The sequence below is a fragment of the Carassius auratus genome, chromosome 6, assembly GCF_003368295.1.
Source record: "Carassius auratus strain Wakin chromosome 6, ASM336829v1, whole genome shotgun sequence".
In the NCBI taxonomy this organism is placed as follows: Eukaryota; Metazoa; Chordata; class Actinopteri; order Cypriniformes; family Cyprinidae; genus Carassius; species Carassius auratus.
This window is the reverse complement of record NC_039248.1, coordinates 27,307,995-27,333,385: the sequence shown is the minus strand read 5'-3', so window position 1 is coordinate 27,333,385 and position 25,391 is coordinate 27,307,995. Positions and strand designations below refer to the sequence as shown.

Sequence of the window (25,391 nt, the reverse complement as noted above, 5' to 3'; positions counted from 1 at the left end):
TATTTAAATGGTTCTATTAACAGCTATCAAATTGTTTAAAATTTCAGATTTCAACAGGACAATAATTACGAAAGCAAAATTAAATTTGTTTTTTCAAATGAGCAATTTCGTGCCTGTAAATACAATCGCAATAAGGTATTTACTCCTGAAAAAAAAAATAGATTTACAACCGGAAGGAAGAATTCCATTTCTAATTTAGGATTTAATCGACTCTTGATGAACCAGGAAAAAAGATATAATACCAAAATAGCTTCTTTTTTTTTTCAGAGTTATGTTGTAGATATGAACATTATACGCATAGACTCGGCTCTTCCGCGGTCTCCTTTTGGATTTTTGGATGACATACAATTAACACCAAACAACGTGCGCAATTCATGTAAAACAAAAGCCACATTTATGGAGTTCAAGACAGAACTAAACAATTCTTACCGCCCACTGCAATCCAGACATGGTGGTAAAGCATGAATGAGCGCTTGAAATGAAAAACTTCCAATCTGAACGAATACGTCATGAATCAGGACACACCTTGCAAAGCTGTTTATATGTAGTGGCATGAACCTGAACAGCAAACAGGTCGGTGCACAGTGCACTGGACAAAGGAGGACCATTACCATGGTCCCGACAGGGAACGGGGCTTCGTCTCACTTGATCCTTTTTGATGGTAGCGTTCACTCTGGCACAGCTCCTTTAAAAAGGAGCGCCACTTTGCTTTTAAATGTGTAGGACAAGAGCCACACACTTGAGAATCACGCCACCCACCAGCTCTCACTGCTCTCACCTTAAATATTTATTTAGTGGGTATCTGAGTTTTTGTATCATAACCGTATATTGTGATATAGGACAGTGTCTTGCATATGCTATTATAAATATTTTCTTGTTACAAATAAATTCATTCTTTACACGAACCATGAAATGATTAACAACAAATAAGGCCTGGGCATTTAGGCCTTAGTTATAGTTCACACAAAACATTGATATTTCAAAATTGATTATCAATTACAAGCAAAAACATCAAGCTAAAATAAAAAATTAAAACATACTAATTTAAACATATTAAGCAATATACATATATTCTAAATTACAGAATTTTAAATGTAAAGCTGAAGTTGTAAAATAATGATTGGTATTTAAGGAATGTTTACTGTACAGAATCTTTACCACATGCGTCAGTGACAAACAACATACGTGCAATTCATAAGACAATAGTTTTCAGTGGATGAATGTGATTATCAGGGCTTGGAACTATAGAAACAATTAAGTTTTGTTTTTTTCCTACAACATGCTAAAGGTAGGGCTGGGCAATATAATGATTATTTAAGAGATTTCAGTTAAGCAATGTGTGAACAGTATGCATTTAAAAAGTATGAGAACGTTAAGACTGACATTATGATTATGTGCTTAAAATTAAAACAGTTGACCATTCAAATTCACTTCCGAGTCAGTTAAATCATTTTATCTTAAAGACTGATTTGATGAACATTCTTCCAAATCACATACATTTGGCATTAAATGAGAGTGAAATATACATGTAGGTTAAAACTGCAATGCATCATTTTTTAAATAAAAATGACAAATATGAATAGTATGGAAAACAATGGCTTGCTTTTAATTTTGTCTTACATGCACACTGAGAATTTCAGAACAAATTATAAATGTTTATATTTCATATTTATTAAATAAATAAATACATTTGAGATGCATGATGAAAAAGTTAAAAAAAAATATTTTCAGGTACTTTGCCCAACCCTGGAGTACACCATTTCATGTGAAGGGTAATGTGTTTAAACGTGTTTAAAATGTGTTTCTTTGCTTTTTTTTCAGCCTGTCTACATCGGTCTCTCTCTTCATTTAAAAATTATGCTAATACACTTCACCAGTTTCCTCCTAGCAAGATCGCTTCACAGCTACAGAAGTTGTTTTTTTTGTTTTTTTGTTAAATGGAAATATTACAACTCAGCCATGTAACAGCGCTGAAATAGCAGTCGTCAATAAACTTCAATGGGTCTTTATATCCTAAAGTGGCATGACTGAGTTATAAATGTCAATAATTGCTTTTGATTTTTATTTTTGTCTCTCACTTGCAACACAATCAACCAGTCAGACTGGTTCCCAGCAGGCCCTTGGGCCACCGAGAGAGAGAGAGAGCGAGCGAGTGAGTGAGAGAGAGAGAGAGAGGGTGGGGCAGTATCTTCTTTGTAGTAATGCTAAAACTACAACCACTTCCTGCGCTCGATTCTAGCGTTTACAGTTAATGATCAACTCTGAATCACGCAGCCATCATGGCAATCCTGTTTCTTACAGAAAATCCAGCATCCCGCAAAAGTCATTTTAAAATTCCAACTCATTGTATCCATAATCTAATAATTCTACAAATGTTTATGTAATGATGCTGGTTTCTATTTAAAACCTTGTCTAAACCAGCAGATAAGCTTCTCATGTTCCCTATTTTTAAGTCCATAGGGCCACCAAGTTTGAATCACCTGTGATTTAATTTTAAGTGGCCCATTGGCGCAGGTCAGGGTGGCTCCACACCTCTTTCCCTAGACACAGAGCACCTGTCTAGGTGATGAGGGAGCAGGGACGTCCTGGGTGTCAAGGTGTGTGGCTCAGGTGAGGCCCTCTTAAGGGAGAGTTTAGAGGTTATTACAAGTAATCAGTCATAATGAATGCCTCACCATTACACCAGAGTCACACGTTCAAACACCCACATTTCCCTGAGGTGGGGCTCCTTTTCAATTCACCTATGTGTTGTCCCCAAGCAAAGAATAGCTGCTAATTATAATTTCATAAACCACACAAGGCCCTACAACTGAGGAGAACCATCAAAACACACATGGGCCCGACAAAAATCCATGACCAGTGTTCATACACATTTTTACCAATATAAATTTCCATGACTTTTGAGACAATGTTCATGACCTAATGTTCCATTATTTTACAATAAAAACACAAATCTGTTCAAAATATCATGTGTTAACTTGTTTGCTTTCTTGTTTTAGTAATAAGTACAAGCTGCAACTGCACCAGACGTTATACTCCACACAGAGAACATATCATATCACTGAATATTATCATTTATTTAACTCAGTTAAACGCAGGATCTGAATTTCGTTTTGGAAACTTTTCTTTCACAACAGTTTACATTCACTTAAGAATAAACGACAGTGCTTATGAGGATACTTGCCAGGATGGCCATTTTTACGTCATTTTGTGTGTATTTTTGCTGCTTAAACACAACAAGCGGCGCTAATTAGAGCCCTGTATTTCAGCACAAGCCTGAATGGCCCCAACTTATTTAGGGCTCCGGAACAATTTTCATGTCATAGCTCAGACGCGGGCTGTGTGCGGGCCATTTTTATACTTTAGATATCCATCAATTATTATGGTGATGAAAAGAATTTGCCACGCTGGTGGAAACTACGCTGGTGGTGACTGTCGAGAGCAGCTCGGACGGTGCTTAGTGTCCCGCCAGCAGCAGCGAGTGCTGGAAGGGTTTTGTGTTAAAGCGCACGCAATAAAGCTTGCCGCAAAACCCCAGCAAATAATTAACATGATGAATGGGTCAGGGCCAGGGGAAATAGAATATTCGCTGAGTTTTGATTCATTTTTGTGAAGCCCTTCTGCTCAATACCGAGACAGCAGAAAGCACATCATGTTTGTTTTCTAAAAACAACAACAACAACAAAAAAAAATTATACTCATATTGTGAGTGCACACAAATTAAAATAGACCATTAACAGTCCCAAATTATGCATTACTCTTATGAGCAAAAAATGCGGTTGGTTCCACTAAGAAATGCAAGTGATCATGCTGGCGACTTCATGTCCTGCAAAGCGCGCTTTAGCTTCTGCTCTCTGCACAAACCTAATATCACACATTTATCTACGTTAACCATTTAAACTAGCATTGTGATATGCTTTAAGTATTTTAAAAATAGATTTTATTTTAGTCAAGTGGTGATGATTTGAGAAGGCTAAATAAAATTATCCAAAAATGTTTCTAAATCAACTTAAAAAAACGAAAGAAAAAAAAAAACGTTTACATTAAAAACGAAACTGAACTATTTTAATGGCTGCAAAAGTTGTGTGATTAGGAAGAGAGAAAGAGGAAAAAAGACACAGGCTCCAGTCAGACTCGGGCCGGTAATTCTGATAATCTATCGGACTCGGGCCGGACCAGGGCATGTGTTTGAGGTCCTTGCAGGGTTCTACTGAGCTTGTTTGGAACCAAACTCAATTTGGTACCCGACAGGAGGCATTATATATGCACGAGCATGCTTTGGATGTGACTGCGCCTCTGCAGCACGCAAGTACCAAATTGCTAAAAAGTCATGCAAATAAATAATACATTTTTGTGAAGATGCAACAATGTCCCGATCAGGCAAGTGACAATTCTGTCAAATGTACTGAAACGTGAGCGAAAGTCTTGCAGCGGCTCCTGAAGTGCAGACGCGATGCGCCAATGCGAAGCAGTTTTAAGTCAAAGAGTCAAAGAGAGAAGACGCGGTACAGCTGAATCATTCACGGTGTTTTCAAATGACTGATTTAATCTGAAAGTCAGTGTGAATTTATTTACTTATCAAACCTACATGTTAAAGGCTATTAAATAAACGTGTGAATATCCATCATTTTAAAGTCAAAAACTGCAGGAATGAGTAAATCTATGCGATATAGCCTATGCGCAATCCCGCACCAAAATTCAGGACCTGATCAAACTTTATTATACAGAGTTTTGTGTAATAGATTTCCATGACTTTTCAAAAACCCTCTGAGTTTATTCATTTTTCCAGGCCCGGACATTGCTGTTTTAATATTCCATGACTTTTCCAGGTCTTTCGTGACTGTACGAACCCTGCATGACAATCAACCCAAAACTGGGTGCACAAATGTTTTTTTTTTTTTTTCTTTAATGCACATACTATGCTCAAACTACAAACTACTTGACTGCCATTTTTACCTTTAAACTTAGTCTTTTTAAAATATCTTGGTTTTTTGTGCATATCCAGTTTAAAATATTGAGATGGTACACACACTCTCATGGAAACAAAAACAGGGGTGATGGGTTGACACAATAACTTTATACTCACCGGTGTGAATTCAAAGTCCTTCTGATTAGCTAAATTGAGGATGTAATCAATTCGAAACTTATTTGCAGGACAGGCTAACTGGACTGGAGGTACCAACACGGACATTGCCGTCACAATAGTCTGTAAAGGAAAAAAGACAATCAGAGTTATAGTGCCTTCACATTTTTGCACCTTTGATTACTAGTTCAACTCAAGAAGCTTCAACACTTACCTCTATAGCTTCTTTTATATTATTCTTGATGTCTTGAATTTTCTGTTTTTTCTCTCTGTAAAACATTGACGCTTGGTTAGTTCAGATTACTTCATTTTCAGGCAACATGAATAAAATAACTGTAATTTTGTGAACAGTTGGGAGTACAGCAACTTAATGCTACTTAGAGGTAGACGGTAAACCCAATTTTTATATCACATTATATCATGATATTATAGTAGCTCAAGTGGTAGAGCATTGCATTAGCAAGGGCAAGGCTGGGGGTTCGAATCCCAGGCATAAATGCAAATGCAAATAAGGTTACTTATAATATATAAATAACTGTGTTTCCATAATCCTGCGAGGTAAATACCCTAAAAATTAAAAGTGTATTATCACAATTAACTACTTTGTCATTTATTTTCTTCTCTATAATGGATGCAAAATGATTGCAAAATTATTTAAGTTTCATATTACGTAAGACTGGAGTTAAACAAAATAATTATAACTAATATTATAAAACTGAAATTTTAAATTCCAATTCTGATTGGATGAGCTGCATTTGCTTCAGATTGTTGTAAAATAGCTAAATACAAACATGTGACCCTACATTAACTGAATACTATATTAAATGTATGTATAGAACATTTCAGATCAAGTAAATATACTATCTACCACAGTATAAATGTGGAACATTACAGAGCATAAACCACCGTAGCATTACTAATCCTTTTTTCTTGACTTCTCCTGCTTTCTAATCATCAAATTACAACTTGTTTTCCAGATGCTGCAATCACAGTGATTCTATTGATTGAATTCATGCAACAATTATTTGCCTTTGTCTTATTTCAGCATTGAAATTTTTACCTGTGTTGAAATACTGATGGACTATACTTCTGTAACCTCTGCAGTATTTTGGACACCCTTTCTACACTGATCGAGGACTAGATTATAGTAAATTATGCTAACTTAAAATCACAAAACTGGTTTCAGAACTTCAGAATGGTAAATAGGCCTACTACTTATTGAATAAACTTATTGAAAGCCAGCTCTTTTATTATAATGGGACTTTAAGTGAGCATAATGCTACATTAATAAAATGTCCTGTTGCAATACAAAATAAATCCCTTACAATAAATACATATACTCTAAAGTTATAAATATAGCATATGTCCCACTAAATCAAGAGAACAACACAATGACATAAAGCTCGCCATTACCGCATGGATTACAGACTTGGATATCAACATCCTCCCAAACCCAACTTTCACTGAAAAACATTACAATCAAACGACGTTGATAACAAAATGGCATGATGACCAAAAACAGGGTTTGTTTATATGCTGTATCATACTTGACAGTAGGCTATGCTTATGGACAGAATAAAAATCTAGTTTGCATTTGGATCAAAAAAGTACATAGATGGGAAAGCAATACTTACTCAGCATTGAAGCCATTAACGTGTAAAATGCGCATCTGTTTGACTATGGTGCTTTTCCCCGATTCTCCAGCCCCTGAGAGACGAGCAAAAGAAAGATATAAATCACAAGGGATGTGGGAGGAGGAGGGGGGTCAGATATCACCTGATTCATCAGGAATAATTACATTTCACAGTAGCATTTCTTTTTAAATGGCAAACTAAACAAGCACCCCAAGCAGAAATTTCATGCTAAAAAGAACTGTCTATAAATTAATATATTATTGTTGCAAACGTGTAACAGCTGCGAAAAAGTCATAATGTTACAACACTTAACACATAGAATGTTAAATGGAATAATTTTGTCCTTTAGTACACAAATCAAATGTTGCCAGTTTAATATTTTTTAAGTTATGAATTTAGAGTTTTCATAATTTTACAAATATTAAACTGTCGACATTTTCTCCGACATATTTTATACCTTATGAGATTTCAATAAGATGCTTCTTTGATTCTGATTTTTCATTAAATTATAGACTATATAACTCCAATCAATACTCTTGTAAGTAAATCAATAAAAAGGAACTGGTTAGCTATGCATCAAATAATATAGTGAAATGCAAAATAAAACATAAGGAACTATCCAGAAACACCACCTAGCATCTCTTAAAGCCATGGTCGTGAAACATTGACAAAGCTGAATGATTCTACAATTTATGGTCAACAATGCACAGTTTTCTGAATTTCCAAGTGCAAAATATGAGAAGAGAGTTAACTTTCCCCTGCAGATGTGAAGCACAAACTACAGAAGCACCAAAACAACTCCGATTTAGGCGCTCAGTTCAGATGTATGATGGGAAACTCTTTATCACAACACATATTTTGTTACAATGCTCCAGTTGTGTCAAATAGGCCTGTTTGCATACAAGAATTCCACTTTTGTGCTCCAATTACATTGGTACACATCGCTAAATCATATATCATTACAACACACTTGAATCATGGGTATCTAGAAATATCCCTTAAACACCAGACATTATGATTTAGAGTGATTTGCTATGTTGAATTAATGGGATTTTGATTTAGAATAGGGTACTTTTAAGCCATGTGTATACCTGAAAAAAATAGGCTGTTAGAGAACTGGGTTTTATCAGAATTAGCGAGACAAGTCTCTTAAACAGAGACTAAATCAAACTGAAGTTAAAACAACTTCATGTCGTGCTAGGAAATATCCATGAAATTAAAACGCTTGCTGATTTTTTTCTGGTTCAAGGTAGTAAGGTGGTTGACCAATGTTTTTTTTTTCTAAATGGCAAAGAACTCCAGTGCTGATGAACTGACAATAGACAAAATATCTTGGTTAATACATCAGTCTATTGCTCAACTAAACGATGAATAAAGCATGAAAAATATGTTAACTGATCTAAGAGTAAAAATATGTATATGTAATATCTCTTATTATCATCATTTTGGGGATGCCCATAATGCTAAACCATAAAAATAGCACTATGCAAGCAACCCTTACCAGAACTAAACCTAAAAATGATGCACTAATCTCTCAAACATCTTAATAAACAACAGGTATTTCCATCTAGAATTACAGTAATAAGCATGCTGCTAATTTAGCAGGATGCAGAAACCACCCTAATCTCATGAACACCGGCCTAAAGAAACAGCATATGTAAGTGTATTTTTATGAGTGTGGGATCTCCATGAGATAGTTGTTAATGAATTATAAAAATCACAGGAGCCCAAATATTTCCATAATGCAAAATCTATTCAACATAAATCAGATGGGAATGAATGGAGTGATTGAGCGGTGTTGGATGAAGCACAACAGGCCCTGAGGTGTCCACTACAACGGCCCAGGAATGCCAATCGAAACGCGTGTACCCCCATCATGCACTCGGACAAATTAATCAAATTCACACAAAACGCTGCGAAATGTGACAGGCCCCGATGACGTCACACGCATCAGGAAGGTGTTCGCAGCAGTGACAGAACCTCAGCTTTCAGACCAACCTACCTAACAGTAGTAGTCGATGAGTTGCTCTGTAGATTTGTTTGTCTTTCTGAAGCTGTTTCTCTATCTTTTTGTTAGCTTCTCGCTGGGCCTTCTCCTCATTTCGCTGGTCCTCAGTCTTACTGTTGCCCAAACAACCCATTTTCCCAAAAACCCAAGAAAAGTTTTGGGGTGGGTGGGGGGTATATCTACCGTATGAATAAATGATCCAAATTCCTTGATTGTCCTCCGATCAGAACACTTTGATGGAAAACCGGGACATTTATACTTGTATGCACATCGCTTCCCCGGATTTCGTTGTTAAGGGCAGGAGGGGAGCACGGGGAAATGTGAAAGCTATGGGTGACTGGTATTGGCGAGAATGGGTGGTGGTGAAAACACTAGGCCGGCCTACAGATGGCCGAGTCCTGTCGAGCGCTTTGCTGCTATAAAATATTTGATTTCTGTGTATGGATGTGCATCCAGCGAAGCCTTCGACGTTACATGAATGATTTCGGCTTCCCCACGACGGCGATTTAGCAAATTTCCCGTCGCGAATCCATGGTCGGTTTCCCGAAATAACGAGCAACTCCAATTAAAATCATGAATAGCTCCACAAAACGCGATTCTTTCGGTTTGTTGCTGTCGAATCCGCTGGCCGATGCAACTAGACGGGCAGAACGAGATAGAAAGGGTGGCTACAAATTAAAAAAATAAATATTTCCACCAAAATGACGGCATGTGGATCATTCCGCCCTGCGCCGTGGCCGACATGAACCTTTTAACTCCGTTACGAAACGACGCTGTCTACGAGAAAAATACGGCAGTGCTGCTGAAAAATGTTGCTTCGGATTGACGCGATTTCCCTCCTGTTCTGCTCACGGTGAACGATGGCTTTTTTTCGGCTTGTCCAAATCAAACGAGGCCCTTCTCCGTCTTCTCCGTTACCGTAATTTGAATTTCTCCTCACATCCGTAGGCTTTGCTTTGACGCGAGCGGCGATCCTTACGGTTCTTTCAACCGCAGATGCAAATGCGAACGATTCCGTCGATATTTTAACGTACCGGTTATCGGCAGTCAGAGTCCGCTGTCAGGCTACGCTTTGTATCCTTCTTCTTGAATCCTTCTTAGATCATGTGCATTTGGAAACGTGAAGATAAATCCCACACCAAAACGACAGGGATGGATTCCCTACGGACGGAGCGCACTGAATCCCCAATTGTGGCGAATGGATCCTTTTCGAGGGTGTATTTTTAGCGATTATTTCCTTTTCTCAGTGAATTATACATTGAGATAGACAGCGTTGAAGAGATGGGTGGGGCAAACAGCTCTCATTGAACCCTGCTAATCACATGACAGCCCAAAAACGTCAGCAAGCGGCGATTCTGCGGAGCGAGGCGCCCTCTTTGAAGACATGATTCATACGTGATAAAGTTCGCGATTCCCACCCGATCCATCTTTGACCATGGAGACCGAAAACTGCTTCCTTGAACACATACCACAGCCGAGTAATATTAACATAATTTTAAACAGTTAATTGTTTTTAAGCGTACGTTTTGCATCCGAGGCACATGGAGCACAGTAGACTACTGAAATACTCTGACCACTGTGATTTGAATCCAGAAAAGATGGCTCTTTTGAGTCGATTCTTTGCAATGAACCACCAACATATAGCGCGACTAGTGCAGTCCGATTCCCGAACGACTGATTCAAATGAGTCGGCTCTTTATAGTGAATTAAAACATTTATGAATCACATAGAGCGCGTACTGTAACTGAACGTGTACTAAAACGTACACATAAAAAAAAAGTTTTAGACAGATATGTTTTTATAAATGTTCGTTTGGTATTTTTAATAGAATCAGTCATCTGATTTAACAGAATCAATCAATTTATTGTACTGCAGTCTGAAAAGTCGTCAAAAAGTTTTGTCAAGCACATCTTTTGTAATAACTGTATTTGTTAAATCTGTATGTGAAATGTTATGTAAATATGAAATTCTCATGTAGCACTAGATGTGTGAGGACAGTGAATGAAATACCATTTTTTACGAGTATTTAAAAATAACTAATATTCATTAGTAGATATTTAAAAATGACTAAAGAATGTTTGAATTTAAGTGTTTGTTCTCTGCTAATACAGTATGTACTTAATCCTAATGGCCTCAGTAAACTGATAATTTGATGTAACAATTGTTGTATTAATAAACTGACACATTTGTGAGAGAGCCCTTAATTATTAATTACTGCAGTGTACAAAAACATAATTGCAAATAAGAGAACAAGTTAATATTGAAAGTGCAAATATTTTGAAGGTATATTTTATGGGGCCACTGATTTAAGCCATGATTCTTCCAATATGGTAACAACATGCAACAGTAGCAAACCAGAAGTAAAACATACGCTGCAAATCCATGTCACCAGCCAAAGGTGTATAGAGTCCAGGCTCATGTTCATTTGAATGGTTAAAACTAAAGTGCTTTTTATTATTACAATAATTTTAAGCTTCCATACAACAGTATTTATTTTCTATTTTGTAAACTGGTAAAGTAAGTTTAGCTTGAAAAAGTGCTATACATTCTAATCGACCTGCTGAGAATCTCCACAGACATGCAATATGTCATGTACATGTGCAATATAAATCAGAAAATATATCAGAAACACTAAATAATCTAACATTGTTAGATTAAACAATATGTTAACGACTTCTTAGAGGTTTGTTACAGTCAATCTAAATTAAAGTAAAACAGGTTTTCTACTAAATTATTTTAGTAACACTTTCTTAGCATACACTTAAAATATTAGTTGTTCATTGTTCACATACAATATATCACACATTAAATTCATCAGACACGCTAGAAAGAAAATGTATACTGGCATACATCAGGACGTAAACTTTACTTGTACTCTATACTTGTTTTTTTTTTTTGATGCATTGCATTGGTTTAAATTAGTACATGCATTGGTCGGTGAGAATTATAGTCTAGAAGTTGTTTTTATTATTATTATTTTTTTTTTCGGCTAAAAAATTGGCAGTGATATTATTTCATTCAAGCTATAGTAACAATCTAAAGCCAAACATGAATGAAGTCTATATTTGGTGCCTTGATGCGTTAACTTGAGTCTTTGATTTTTCTCGTACATTTATCTGTATTCCTCCAAACAAAGGCTTAAAATAGTGACATGCTGATAGTCAGAGAGTAAACCCAAGAGTCCAGACACATAGTTCTAGTATAAGAGATCATGCAAGAGTCAAAGTGATGTCAACACATGAGAGATAAACTACTGTATGACAGTGACCGAAAATGAAAATGACGTTTCATTGAGCTATTTTTTGACACCCTGTGGTCTATTTTTGATCCCATAATCTTTGTGTGGCATTCGGGGGCAGAGACTAAACAGACTGATTTGGAAACAAGGATCAGTATGCTTATACAGTGAGGGTTTGTTAAAAGTTTAAGCCTGAACCAATCAACACAAAGTTAACAAGTCATTATGCTCAAAGTTCTTCAGTGGTCACATCCGTATACATTCAAATTCCTTTCTGAGACAAAACCAGTCATCAAACTTTAAATGTAAGGATGCATGAATAATGAATAGCAGTTGAGATGACTTATGTTTGAGTTCACTACACTATGGTCTGTCACCAGAAGGTGGCAGCATTTCTCTAATATTTGATCTCAGAAACATTTACATTCATGCATTTAGCAGACGCTTTTATCCAAAGTGACTTACAGTGCATTCGGGATATACAATTTTTTACCAGTATGTTTGTGTTCCCTGGGAAATGACCCAACAGCCTTTTGCGTTGCTAACTCAAGGCTCTACCTCTGAGCCACAGGAGCATTCAAACCAATCAGATCAGACTTTTTTTGTGAAACTATTTGTGAACTCTATATCCAACAGTTAAATGAGGATAATCAGAATGATCGGTCTCATCTTCTGTGCTGAAGACATGTGACAGAGTGTAAAACACGAAATATCCATTACATATGACACATTCTCTTAATGATAATAATAATTCAGTCTCACGGTTGTTGTTAACCCTTCTATTTGAGAAATTAATATCCAAAGAAAAAATATATGATTTAGAAGTTGTGAAAAACATCATTTGTTACCCTTACAACAAGTCTTAAGTCTCTTCCCTATTTTTTTCCTTTGATTTGAATTAAAGCTGATCGACAGTGGATGAATATTGTTGGATACTGTTTCCTTGTTTTTGAAGTTTATTATCCATAACAATGATCTTTCGCTACATATTAAGGAGTCATAGATCAATATATTAACCAATATTTCTGTGGCCAAAATGCTTTGACATATTTTTACCCTGGACCACAAAAATGTCCTACCGTAAACATTAATTTTGATTAGTAATATGTATTGCTAAGGACTTCATTTGGACAACTTTAAATGGCAATTTTTTTGCACCCTCAGATTCCAGATTTTCGAATAGTCTTATCCTCGGTCAAGTATTGTTCTATCCTAACAAACCACACATCAATGGAAAGCTTATTTATTCAGACTGAATATGTTGTATAAATCTCAATTTAAAAAAATGGACCCTTATGACTGGTTTTGTGAACATATTTAAGAACATATAAAGTCTTAAATGGTACAAGAAAGTCTTAATTTTGATTTGAGGACGGAGAATTGCGAAATAGCTTAACAAACGCTATGATTTAATTGATTAAAAATTAGCGTTGCATGTTTTAAAGTCATGTGCTGTGCTGCTTTGTGTACTGTGATAACCGGGGAACAGGGCTGTTGCCAGTGGGGTGAAAGGTGATGACGATTATAGGGGACTACAGCTGAGGGGGGCCCTCAGCCATTTCAGTCTCACAGAGAGCCACGTCTCTCAGACAGCGTGCAAACAAAGAACCAAGCTTTCTTTCATGTCCTCCTGCACCTGAACGAACAAATAAATCTCGCCAGTTTAAAAATACAAACATAAAAAGATGCAAAAAGCTTAATTCAGCACCCGTGCAGAGTTTTGCCTCTCTTTGCTCTTGAACCGACAGACACAGGTTATGTGAGCATTAACTGCTTGGAAAGAAATCGGATGTGTATCATTATATTGGATGCATTGTCTCTTAAAGTGGCCGCGCATTATTTACTAGCTGCTGCCCGTGTCCTTAATGTTAATCCAAATTAAATGAGATAAAAATCAATCACAGCTCTTTACTGAATTACTTAAAGGTTTCAACAAGGGTTAATTTATATTTTATTTATACAGTGAAGACTGTGCAATGATATTTTACATTTGATGATTTAATTTTTGTACCTGGACAGCTTTGTTTTATTTATTTATTTGTGCTATTTACACAATTTCAAACATTGTCCATGGGTTCAACCTGTAGGCCCCACAAACCCCAGCTACAGTCCTGCCAGAGAAACCACTATATTTCTGCCCTTTCAAAAGCACCACCTGCTTTTTTTTTATTTTATTTTTTGGTGGAAACCTGTACCTGAACTGTAAATCGTGTCTTTAGAGTAATTTTACAGTTCAATATGTCACCATAGACATTGCCCTACCCCACTCATATGGCATTAATTTTATTAGTGCAGGTCTTAAAAAGGGGTTTAAGGTTCTCTGTTTTGAGTTATAATGATGAATAATCACAAAATAAAATGGGACAGAAAGATGTGTGTACAAAAATAGAGAGGAGTTCTGCAGTTGGATGAATAAGTAGAAATAAAAATGTTTAACTTATTTAACACAATTTTATATCCCTTTGTGGAAAACAAGAGTAGTGTTTGTGGTGTTTCCTATAAGCCTCTGTGATATTCTTGTCCTTATTGTAGATTATTTTTAATGTTCTATGGTATTTTTTTTCACCCGACAATAATAGGTATAAAGCTGTTACAAAATGAGGTTTAATACAGTCCAACCTTTAACTCAGGACCCATTTGTGTTATGCCACATTACATAAGACAGTTCCTTTCAAGGAAAGATGTAATTCGGGGAATTAGTCGCCTTCTCCTCGTCTAATGTTATATTAAGAACTGCATGCCTTCCTCAAATTTGAACCTGAACAAAAATATGATTGTTCTTGGTGACAATTAACTTGCTTAAATTTTCGGCATGCATTATAGGCCAATTGGCTTAATTTGGTTGTGTGTAACCAGAGGTTAACAGCCCCTGATTCTATTAAAATGGGATGCAGTATGTGTTGAATGTCTTTTGTCATGCCCTGCATGAAATAGCATGATCAACAGTGGACTCCTTATAAGTCCATTCATCTGATTTCATGCAATATTTCATCCTTCATGAGAGGATGTGATTCTGTTTAAGTGAGCAATAACAGCATGCAATCACTTAAAATAAGACATTACACTTGTGGGCTTGCAGCTGTGAGCAGTGAGATCCAGCCTCAACAACAGAGGCAGCAGTCAAAAGCAGCCACATCAAAAGAGACCAAGTTAAGCTACAAACATTTTCATTGAGGTTGACTCTGCCTTAAAATGACAAATTGTTATTAAAAGCCCAAAAGCAGAAAGAAGGACACACTACATAACCAGACTTCCTTTTTAGATGAGCGCACACAAACACTACCGGCCAAGCCCCATAAAACACACAACACACAGAGATCGTTTTCCTACATTCTAAGGTTGCAACAATCAGCTTTGTATGTGTGTGTGTCATCTGTTTTTGAACCGAGCACCCGCATGACTAGAGTATTTTGGTCACAGAGCTTAACAGTTTCTTCGTTTGTGTCGTCAGCCTGCCCTCCTTTTCTTGTGTAACTTGTTAATAAAAAGAAGAACAGCTCTCATAAAGGTAGTGGCATATGAGGCCTTGTGTAATGCTACTTTATCAAACCACGTCTGCTCTAACGCTGTTTGCGCCTCGGAGGAAGGCCAAAGGGGAAGTCCACGAGTTTGAAAGAAAAAAATAAAGCACCTAGAAATTTCTTGAGATTCGTGACACCTTTAAATCTACATGTATTCCAGCCCGATGGGCACAGACACATTACATCTCATCTTAGATTACAGAAAAAATTCAGCAACACTTAGTTTTTTATGCAAAGAGTAGGTTGACCACACAACTAGTGCAGAAGTAGGCGGAAGAAGAAAAAAAGAATAATAAAATGAATGACATAAAAATAGCACTGAAGTTTTAGAAAATAAAATGGTCGTCCGAAAACAGTTTCACTTCACTTTTATACAATTTTAGACCAGAATCAGCAGAATGTCTAGATTTATGTTCTGCAAAAAATGTCTGAGTTAAAATTTCATTCTTTGCTAGACAAAAAAAAACAAGTAGGGCCAGTTTTCCTATTACAGATTAGATCTTGACCAGATGCTTTCATTGTTATGACAATCCATGACGATCACAGAAACCAGGTTTAATCTGAGTTAAAATGCTCAGGCCATATGAAACTCAAAATTAGTTTAAATGCTCTTTTTGTACTCCAGACATTTTAGAGGGCATATTCAGAATAGCGGTCAATCAATATGTTTTTCAGTGACCGACCGAAAAAAGTGAAATCACTTCATTTTCTTTATTAACAAAAGGTCTGTTTTTTTTATTTTATATAGGTTTATAGTGTCTACAGTTTATTAACATTTAAGTGGCTTTTTGTTTGCCAGTAAACATTAAATGAACAAAATGTTTCCATTTTAATTAAAATAAACCTGAGCGAGAACATGGGTAAGACCCTTTTTTTTAACTTACTAAATGAGACCTTATTCTATTCTCTGCTAACCAACAGCAGGCCACAGATGCTGATGCTTGCATTTAACCCAAAATAGTAATGATGACCTGCAAAAAATGTCATTTAAAAAATCGAGATTCCATCTTGTACTTGTACTTGTGTAAAGATGAATACCTAAGTATGCTAAGTTTTTTACCATTTTTTATATCTAAAGTTTATATGCAGTCAACAGATGCATGATTTTAATTGTTAGTGGAGAAGGTCAAAACCTATTATTAAGTGGTACAGACCAAACATACTTAATGCATTTAAAACTAGTTTATGCAAATTATGCTTATAACTAATTTTAAAACCAAACAAAAAAAACTACCACAGTATTTAGGTGGAAACGACGGTTACCATGGTAACGTGTTTTAAAGGGCCAGTCGCACACTTTCCGTCAGACGCTCGTGGCTGCTCTTATTTACCTTGACAGCAGATAAAGTAGTCGTAACATCCTCTTACCTAACAACAAAAGCCTGTGCGTTTGCTTGTACTCTCTCTTCTCCGCCTTCAGGCTCTTGTCAATGTTTCGACTCCGTTTGTTCTCCGCTTTGACCCGCGCGCGCTCCTCCACCCGCCGCCGTTCTCTGAGCTGTGGGTCACAGCTGTCCGAATGACCGGACTCGACATCGATCCCGGGACTCGCACCGGTCCGTCCGCCGGTGTATGAGATCGCCGACTGTGATAACCTCGATCTGAAGCTGTGACACATCCCCATGACCAGAGCTGGGATCGATCCTTAACATTCGAATGGAAAAGTCTTGCAGGATAAGAACACCATGATGATGATGATGATGATGGTTATCCAGGTCAGGTGGAGAGAAGGCTCGCTATCCCTTACAGCGTTATCGCTCGGGCTCTCCAAAGGTGTCGGTTAGCCTCATCGGGTTTTCCCTCAGTTTCTGACGTTCACGAGTGGACAGGAGTGAACTTTGACCTGACACGCATAGCGTACTTTTCACTGTTTGTTATTCTTGCTTTGCTATTTCGGGACGCCGCTCCAAGTCCCTCCTCGTCCGCTGGAGCTCTCGCCGCTCCGCTCGCGCTCTCTGGGGCTGACCTGAGATCAGCTCTGCTTCGTAACTTTTGCACAGCGTTAAATTTTCACGAGCGGCAGGGGGAGGTCACTCACTCCGTGACGTCGTTCAAATATTTGTGGCTTCACACATTATTTTAAGGAAGATGAAAAACTGTTTAATTTCATTAATCTTGTCATAATTTTAATGACATCCCATACATAGAGAGACAAATATTGGTGTAAACAAAAAAAATATGTAAAGAAAACAAACTTATTGAGTGAAATGTAGTGTTTATTTTGATTATCCCCCGTGGCTGTAATTTTATCTCGGTTGTTATTTATAGTGTTGTATAATGTTGTTGTTCACTTAATAAAAAAAGGTCATCCAATGACGTCACACGGAAAAAATAGCACAGTTTTGGTTTTGCAAACCAACTATTCCTTTTATCTATTTATAGTATTATTATAGGAATATTTATTTATTTGTTTAATTCTGTTTTATGTTAAAATTAAGTTAATATTATTTTACAGTGTACAGTTTTTATTATTGTAGACATCTTTTCTCGCTTTTTTCTTTCTTTTTTTGTACCTTTTTTTCTTTTTTGCTGCCATTCCAGCTTTTGGGGTACAGGGTGCATATAACAGTTGCAATAATAATATCCTGTAGGTGGCGTTATTATACATCAACATGCAAGTTCAACACAGACTTGACAGCTCATTTAGATATATTGCAGTGTACCAGTAGCATCATATGCATTCAAACTGAATGCACATTTGTTTGTTTTACTTTTTAAATCCTTATAATCAATGTTAGGTCAGGATTTTAACCCGCATCTACTTGCTTTAGAAAAAAAATTGTACCATTTATGTAAGAAGAAAAACCTACAAAGCTTTTATTTATTTATTTGTCATATATCATATTTATTTATATATTTATTTATTTATATATTTGCCACAAAACCAGTCTTAAGTGTCAATTTTTCTAAATTGAGGTTAATACATCAACCAACTAAGAGCTTAATAAACAACATTTCCATTGATGTATGGGTTGTTAGGATAGGACAGGACATCAATAATTTTGACTCATACAATGTATTTCTGCCTATTGCTACAAATATTATGTTGCTACAAATATTATAGGATACATTTGGGAATGACAGGGTAGAAAGTCAACATTTTCTGAATATTTTCTAGGGTATGACATGATATGAGTTAAAAGGTTTGTAAAGATGTCACGCAGGCTATTAAATAAATAAAAAGTGAAGATGACTCTCTTGCCCTTTATCTTCTTTTGCTTTCCCCATCTTGTCACTATTTCTGTTTAATTTCCCCTAATAAAATGACCTGAAATCATGAAAGCCCTCTTTGTAACTGCAGATCAGACACAGTATGTACAAAAAGCACAGCACTTGGCTAAATATACGAACTCTCTCCTGTTTCTTGGAAGGTTGAATAACTTGCACAATAGAATGCCTTCTGTTCTTAATCTGTCCTACAGCATGCCTCATGCATTGACATTATCAACAAGAGTGCCGCCACTTCACACATTCCCTTATTACTCAATACTTGTGTTTTATCTTATCTTATATTATTCATGGTTGATAATCAAGAATCACCGTAATAAATGACATGAAGAAGACTGATTGAGTCCATTTTTAAATGTAGTAGTAAAATAAACAGATCTTGTGAAACGTAAGTTGGAGTACAACAGTGGCATCTGTTGGTAAAATATGAATCTGCATATACCCAGCTATTAGAACTTTCTGGCAAGATTCTCTCAGAAGTTACAAACAAATATTCTTAATAGAATGTTCAGTGAAAGTTATGTGATCTTAGATAACATTCTAAAAAAATGTAGCACAGAAACATTATTTATACATCGTTCATTCATGGAATGTTTTTTCCTGAAACATGTTTAATGTTTACTACTTGTTCAGAGAACATTCAACAGAAATGTCTAATAATGTTTGCAAATTGGAACATCCCCTTAAAATTGTCTAAATATTTAGAAAAAAACTGAGGCATTCAGAAATAGTTTTTAACTTAATGGGAAAGCTGGGTATGCCAGCTTCAACATATAGTGTATAAACAAACTCTCCTTGCAGGAAACACTTAGACAATGAGTATGTGGTCTGTCCGTCTTTCTGACTGTCTGTCACTGCATTGCAGCAGATAGGGCCCGCAAGAGTCTTATCATGCACACCAGAGAGACGGCCACTGATCCAAGCTCATGATGATTGGACTTTTTTCATTTGAAATATTCAAATATTAAACTACCTTTAAATTCTTAACAAACATCATAAATTCTGCCATTCACAGTGTGCCAAACTGTGACCCTGCAACACAATTGTTGTTATTGACTGAAAGGCAGTAGTCTGTTGTTCTAGCTTACTAATTAAGTGTCACACTGTCTAGTAAGTTATGTGACATATGGGTGACTCCCTCTCGATGATGTCATCAGTTGTAACACACACACAGTGGGCACATCAGACTCAGGTCAAGGCTATTCCTGCTCTTTCAACGTGCCAGATCTATCATTATGCGTGAGATTGTTCATCTACAGATCGGACAGTGTGGGAATCAGATCGGCTCAAAGGTGCGTTGGCTCCAAATATCATTTTTTCAAGTGTATTTTTATGATTAGCAGCTGCATTATCATATTAACTTCAACTTTATTCAAGCAGGTAATCTGATGCAGGCTTAACAGACAAATGAGCATGCATTTTAGTTCATGAGTGTGTATTAGTTGTTAAATTCTCAGTTGTTTATGTCATGCATTCTTTTTTTATAATAGTAATTTTATTATAGTCTGCTGTCATTTTGAACAGCATTCTGTAGTAGCTAAATATTGCAGTAATGTGCTTTTTCAGTTAAATGTAAAAGCAAAAACTTCTTTATTATATTTGAAGTATGAAATGCATTTTAAAGTGAAAAATATATAAAGTTATGATACATGCAGTCAAGGGTGTTCACCCTAGAGTGGTCTAAGATATCTAAGAGGTGTAAGATAAGAGACACAGAGCCTCTTGTGACGGGGTGGACCTTCTTTAACATGGAAATGAACTGAATGGCATCCGGAAAAACAATTGCCAGTCACTTAAACTCAACAGATAATCAGTTATTGGAGGCTTCCACTGACTCTGTGTAGAGAATGACAATTTTTTTCATTTGAAATAACAAAACATTTCATTCAGTGCTGAAGAGATCAGTTGAAGCAGGTCACAGTGCAGTTCATTGGAGAAATTATGGTGACTAATTTCCATGTGTTTGCAGTTCTGGGAGGTGATCAGTGATGAACATGGTATTAACAGAGAAGGAGTGTATGAGGGTGACATGGACCTTCAGCTGGAGAGGGTCAATGTTTACTTCAATGAAGCACATGGTATACAGACCTGCACGTTACATTCATTTATTTTATGCTTGTGGCTATTAAAATATAGGGATTCCCAAACTTTTTGTTAGCCAGACCCCATTTTTAATAATAAAATAAAATAATATATTTTTGTTTTGAAAATGAATTGTAATTATATATATATATATATATATATATATATATATATATATATATATATATATATATATATATTTTTTTTTTTTTTATCATTATAGTAATAAAATGCATATGAGACTCTACGGGTATTTAATTAATTTACAGCCTTAGACTCATAAACGCACTATACTATATCATAATTATCATGTAGCCCAATTTGTTTTTTGTTTTTTGATCAGCTTTTCATGAACTCACAAACCCAAATGACATTCATACATTTTTAGCACATGAATAAATATCTAGATTATATAATATGCTATGTTTTGGACTCTAGGAACCGAGTAACTTCCTGTAAAAAAAAAAAGTCTCATTGACATTTAACTTTCATTGCCTGTCAGGTGGTAAGTATGTTCCAAGAGCCTTGTTAGTGGACCTGGAGCCGGGCACTATGGACAGCGTGAGGGGCAGTCACATAGGACAGCTCTTCAGACCGGATAATTTTATACATGGTAAGCCAGCAATCATCTACATTGAAGACATTTTATTTATATACCATATAGTTCTTTAAACTATAAATAGGGTTGGTTTCATAACGTCTGAAACATACACTCTTAAAAATAAAGCTTCCAAAAGGGGGATTTCACAGTGTTGCCACAGAAGAGCCATTTCAGGCTACACAAAGAACTTTCCAGTAAACAATTCTTAAAATATTTTTTTTCTTAGTGTGAACAATATTTTTCCTAAAAGGTGTCAGCCAAATGTGTGCATGTAATGGATGGAATACATTTTTTAATTATTTGATCCTAAGCATGAATCATATGAACAACCATGTATACTGTAAGTGTAAGTCAATATCCACACCAATGCACAATAATGAGCTCTGTAGTTCTGATCTCTGCTTCTTTAAATGCATGTGCTCTTAAAAGTCTAATGAATTCTTATTAACTGCCAATGCTTTTATCATTCATCAGTTGGAAATGATGCAACAATATCATTCCTCTGTTTCATTATTGTGGTGTAGACTTCACTATTTCTACAGAATTTTAATGACTATTAAAACTTATCCTCTCTGGCTATGAACGAACCTGAACTCAAACTCTGAAATCTGATTGGCTGATACAATGACACAATGCCACTCATATGTAATAACATCATTCTTGATGCGGTTTTCTCTTTATAAATGTAAAGGCAATTCCGGAGCAGGCAATAACTGGGCCAAAGGTCACTATACTGAGGGCGCAGAACTCGTGGAGCAGGTTGTGGATCGTGCTCGTAATGAAGCCGAGGGCTGTGACTGCATGCAGGGCTTCCAGTTCGTCCACTCTCTGGGCGGTGGCACTGGTTCGGGAATGGGCACCCTGATTATCAATAAGATCCGAGAAGAGTATCCTGACCGCATTATGAATAGTTTCAGTGTAATGCCCTCACCGAAGGTCTCCGATACAGTAGTCGAGCCGTATAACGCGACCCTATCAATCCACCAACTGATTGAGAATACAGATGAGACGTTTTGTATTGATAATGAAGCGCTGTATGATATCTGCTTTCGCACTCTTAAGCTCACAACGCCAACTTATGGAGATCTCAACCACTTGGTATCCCTCACAATGAGCGGGGTCACGACCTCCCTTCGCTTCCCAGGTCAACTGAACGCTGACCTTCGGAAGCTGGCCGTCAATATGGTGCCCTTCCCACGCCTCCATTTCTTCATGCCAGGTTTTGCACCTCTCACTCCACGCGGTAGCCAACAATACCGGGCCGTAACAGTGCCCGAGCTCACCCAGCAGATGTTCGACGCCCGAAACATGATGACAGCGTGCGACCCACGTCGAGGACGCTATCTGACAGTGGCGGGCGTTTTCCGCGGTCGCATGTCCACTAAAGAGGTTGACGAGCAAATGCTAGCCATTCAGCAGAAGAACAGCAATTACTTCGTAGACTGGATCCCTCACAACGTCAAAGTGGCTGTTTGCGACATCCCACCACGAGGCCTCAAAATGGCCTCCACCTTCATCGGAAACAACACTGCCATCCAGGAGATATTCAAGCGTATCGGAGAGCAGTTCGTGCTCATGTTTCGACGCAAGGCCTTCCTGCACTGGTACACGGGGGAGGGCATGGATGAGCTGGAGTTCACTGAGGCCGAGAGCAACCTGAATGATTTGGTGTCCGAATACCAGCAATATCAGGATACCACCGCCGATATGGATTATGATGCAGAAGATGAAGAGGCAGAAGAGGAGGCTCTGTCATCAACAGCACGCAGCACTCGAGTGGAGATTGAGACTGAGGTGTTCACTGAAGTTTCTGTCACCGAATGACTTGTGGGCTTTAGTGAATATGGCAAGAGTGGATCTGATTGTGTGAAGAGTGAGAATATTCAGTGGCCCCAAAATATTTAACACTTAAAATACAGTTAAAACTTATATATTTGAGTTATACTGCATTAGAAAAAAATGTTTGGCTTGAAAGGTGTGCTTTTTTTATGTAATTTAATGACAATGTGCCTTAAGAGTTTATATACTATTTGGAGCCACTATTCATAGCAAACTGTGAAATATTTCTGACCTCCAGGAGAAAATGATGAATTACATAAATACATAATAATAGGATATGTTCAAAATTCAAACATAATTTTCTAATCTGTCCAATTATATATATTTTCAAATGTTTGGGGTCAATATGTTTTTAAAAAGAGTCTCACCAAGGCTGCATTTATTTAATTAAAATACAGTAAAACAGTAATATTGTGAATATTATTTATAGTATACATTATGAAATGATTTTATTGCTATAAAGAAAATTGTTTCTTATTATCAATGCTGAAAACAGCTTTCAGGATTTGATGAATAGAAAGTTTAAAAGAACAGCATTTATTTGAATGTATAAATATTTTATAAATTGAATGTATCCTTATAAAGTAAAAGTATTCATTCCTTTAAAGAAACAATCTCACTGACCCCAAACGTTTGAACGGTAGTGTATAGTTTATTGTAAAGCTTAATTTATATAAAGACAGGAAAAATCTATATTGATGTGTAACATCACTGGAGCAAAACAATTTCTATATGCTATGTAATAATGGATATCTATAGATGTCTTGAGAAAAAAAACAGCGGGAAACAGATATTCCAAAAAAAAAAAATAAACATTCTGTGTGGTGTACTAGTCCTATATAGAGGCTTAAATTCTTCTGTCATTACTTGTTGTAAATAATGAATTTTGTTAATTTTGCTTATCCTTTAAAAGCATAAGATGCTTAATTATTTTACCAATATAAACTGCAACTATTTCATTATAATGTGATGTATCTGCATTGTGCTTGAGCATTTACAGTGCAAAAAACCTTCAAGTATTTACAATGTATGTAATGCAACCATCAGTTTTCTTGCAAAATGTATTAAAATTAAAATCTATTCATCTTAAATCATCATCATTTACTTCATTTTTAAGTAACTACTGGAATACAAACTGTTAACAGTTTTAGTGTCTCTTCTGCAGATGCTCTTAAACCTCACATAACCAGCACTACTTAGAAGTAAAACTGATCTGAACATGACAATACACCAAGTTTGCTCAGCGAACATCTGCTAAACAGAAAACTGTTTAGAATGAAAACGCACCAAGTGAAGACTTTTAGTTTGAGACTCTTCATAATTTATTATCAAATTAAACACAGCTAATTTTCATTGAATCATCATAACTGCAGGTCTTATTGTAAATCCGACGGAGAACATTTGTGGAGAAGTGGGAATGGAAGAACTGTAATGACAGATCCTACAAAAAAGCAGAGAAGACAATCAATTTTAACAACATAAGTTTGAAAAAAAAAGTCTAATGGGTCAGTTAATGCATTGTTTTTTTACAAGTGCAGTAGAGTTTAGGTAAACAGCTGAAATATTAACTCACATTATACGGTCTTCATTTTAGTGACCTTCACACTGGATTCTGCGTTTTTAATCGCCTCGGTTTTCAGCTGTGGCTTCAGTGCTGCCCGCACGACCCTGGCGCAGATAGCCGAGTACCTGATGTAACTGAAAGAACAAGACACATATTAAGTCACTGAATAACTCAAAATTGCTCGTATGAATATGTCCAAGGTGATTCAAACTAAACATGACGATAACGTTAGTATTACTACAGCAAAATTCACACAGAGCAAGGCCAAACCAAATCCACAGTACAAATTACAGAGCGTACAGCAATTAAAATACACATTTCACAGTTTTTGACGTTATTAACTGTCATACATTTACCTCAGTCCTGCTTGTCTCCAGTAAGCAACCATTTTTCCGCGCAAATGTGTATCTTACGTCCGTCAAAAGCTGCGATTCGCGCTGATCAAGGACGAGAGCAAGGCCTGTGCGTCTGCCAGGATATACGTCATAAACCAGCGTACAGTCTCATTGGCTGGCAAACACGTCACTCATCATCGTTGATACTGTAACCTGGAATCGAACCAATAAACGCAGTTTTATGACAAAATGTACATT

At 36.5% G+C, this 25,391-nt stretch overlaps 3 protein-coding genes across 4 annotated transcripts in view; 1 reads left to right on the top strand and 2 right to left on the bottom strand.

Annotated features, from left to right (window-relative positions):
- LOC113105096 (guanine nucleotide-binding protein G(s) subunit alpha) overlaps window positions 1-17,733 on the bottom strand; it is a 32,600-nt gene extending 14,867 nt beyond the window's left edge. Inside the window, exons 1-4 of one of the 2 annotated variants that reach the window (XM_026266210.1) lie at window positions 16,853-17,733; window positions 6,718-6,790; window positions 5,298-5,352; window positions 5,087-5,206 (exon numbers count right to left, since the gene is read on the bottom strand). In XM_026266210.1, the coding sequence (XP_026121995.1) occupies window positions 5,087-5,206; window positions 5,298-5,352; window positions 6,718-6,790; window positions 16,853-17,108 (504 nt within the window). In that variant the 5' untranslated portion in view covers window positions 17,109-17,733. Of the gene's footprint in view, window positions 1-5,086; window positions 5,207-5,297; window positions 5,353-6,717; window positions 6,791-8,719; window positions 10,058-16,852 lie in introns of those variants that run through there. The other variant, XM_026266211.1, reaches the window with a different exon arrangement.
- Window positions 17,734-19,848: 2,115 nt separating this feature from the next.
- On the top strand, window positions 19,849-24,331 carry LOC113105093 (tubulin beta chain-like). The gene is made up of 4 exons (XM_026266208.1): window positions 19,849-20,004; window positions 20,682-20,790; window positions 21,297-21,407; window positions 22,087-24,331. The coding sequence occupies exons 1-4, from the start codon at window positions 19,948-19,950 to the stop codon at window positions 23,217-23,219; spliced, it is 1,410 nt and encodes a 469-aa protein (XP_026121993.1). The 5' UTR covers window positions 19,849-19,947; the 3' UTR covers window positions 23,220-24,331.
- A 201-nt stretch (window positions 24,332-24,532) lies between these two features.
- On the bottom strand, window positions 24,533-25,313 carry LOC113105095 (ATP synthase subunit epsilon-like protein, mitochondrial). Its single transcript, XM_026266209.1, has 3 exons — window positions 25,155-25,313; window positions 24,808-24,932; window positions 24,533-24,675 (listed from the first exon to the last, which is right to left on the bottom strand). The coding sequence occupies exons 1-2, from the start codon at window positions 25,184-25,186 to the stop codon at window positions 24,809-24,811; spliced, it is 156 nt and encodes a 51-aa protein (XP_026121994.1). The 5' UTR covers window positions 25,187-25,313; the 3' UTR covers window positions 24,533-24,675; window position 24,808.
- Window positions 25,314-25,391: the final 78 nt, after the last annotated feature.

Bases quoted from the DNA above. Each gene is read 5' to 3' on its own strand.
- LOC113105095 (XM_026266209.1), bottom strand. From the start codon at position 25,186: ATGGTTGCTTACTGGAGACAAGCAGGACTGAG. The intron at 24,933-25,154 runs GTAAATGTATGA...TTGTTCTTTCAG, and splicing joins TGGAGACAAGCAGGACTGAG to TTACATCAGGTACTCGGCTA.
- LOC113105093 (XM_026266208.1), top strand. From the start codon at position 19,948: ATGCGTGAGATTGTTCATCTACAGATCGGACAGTGTGGGAATCAGATC. The intron at 20,005-20,681 runs GTGCGTTGGCTC...ATGTGTTTGCAG, and splicing joins GGAATCAGATCGGCTCAAAG to TTCTGGGAGGTGATCAGTGA. The intron at 20,791-21,296 runs GTATACAGACCT...ATTGCCTGTCAG, and splicing joins TTACTTCAATGAAGCACATG to GTGGTAAGTATGTTCCAAGA.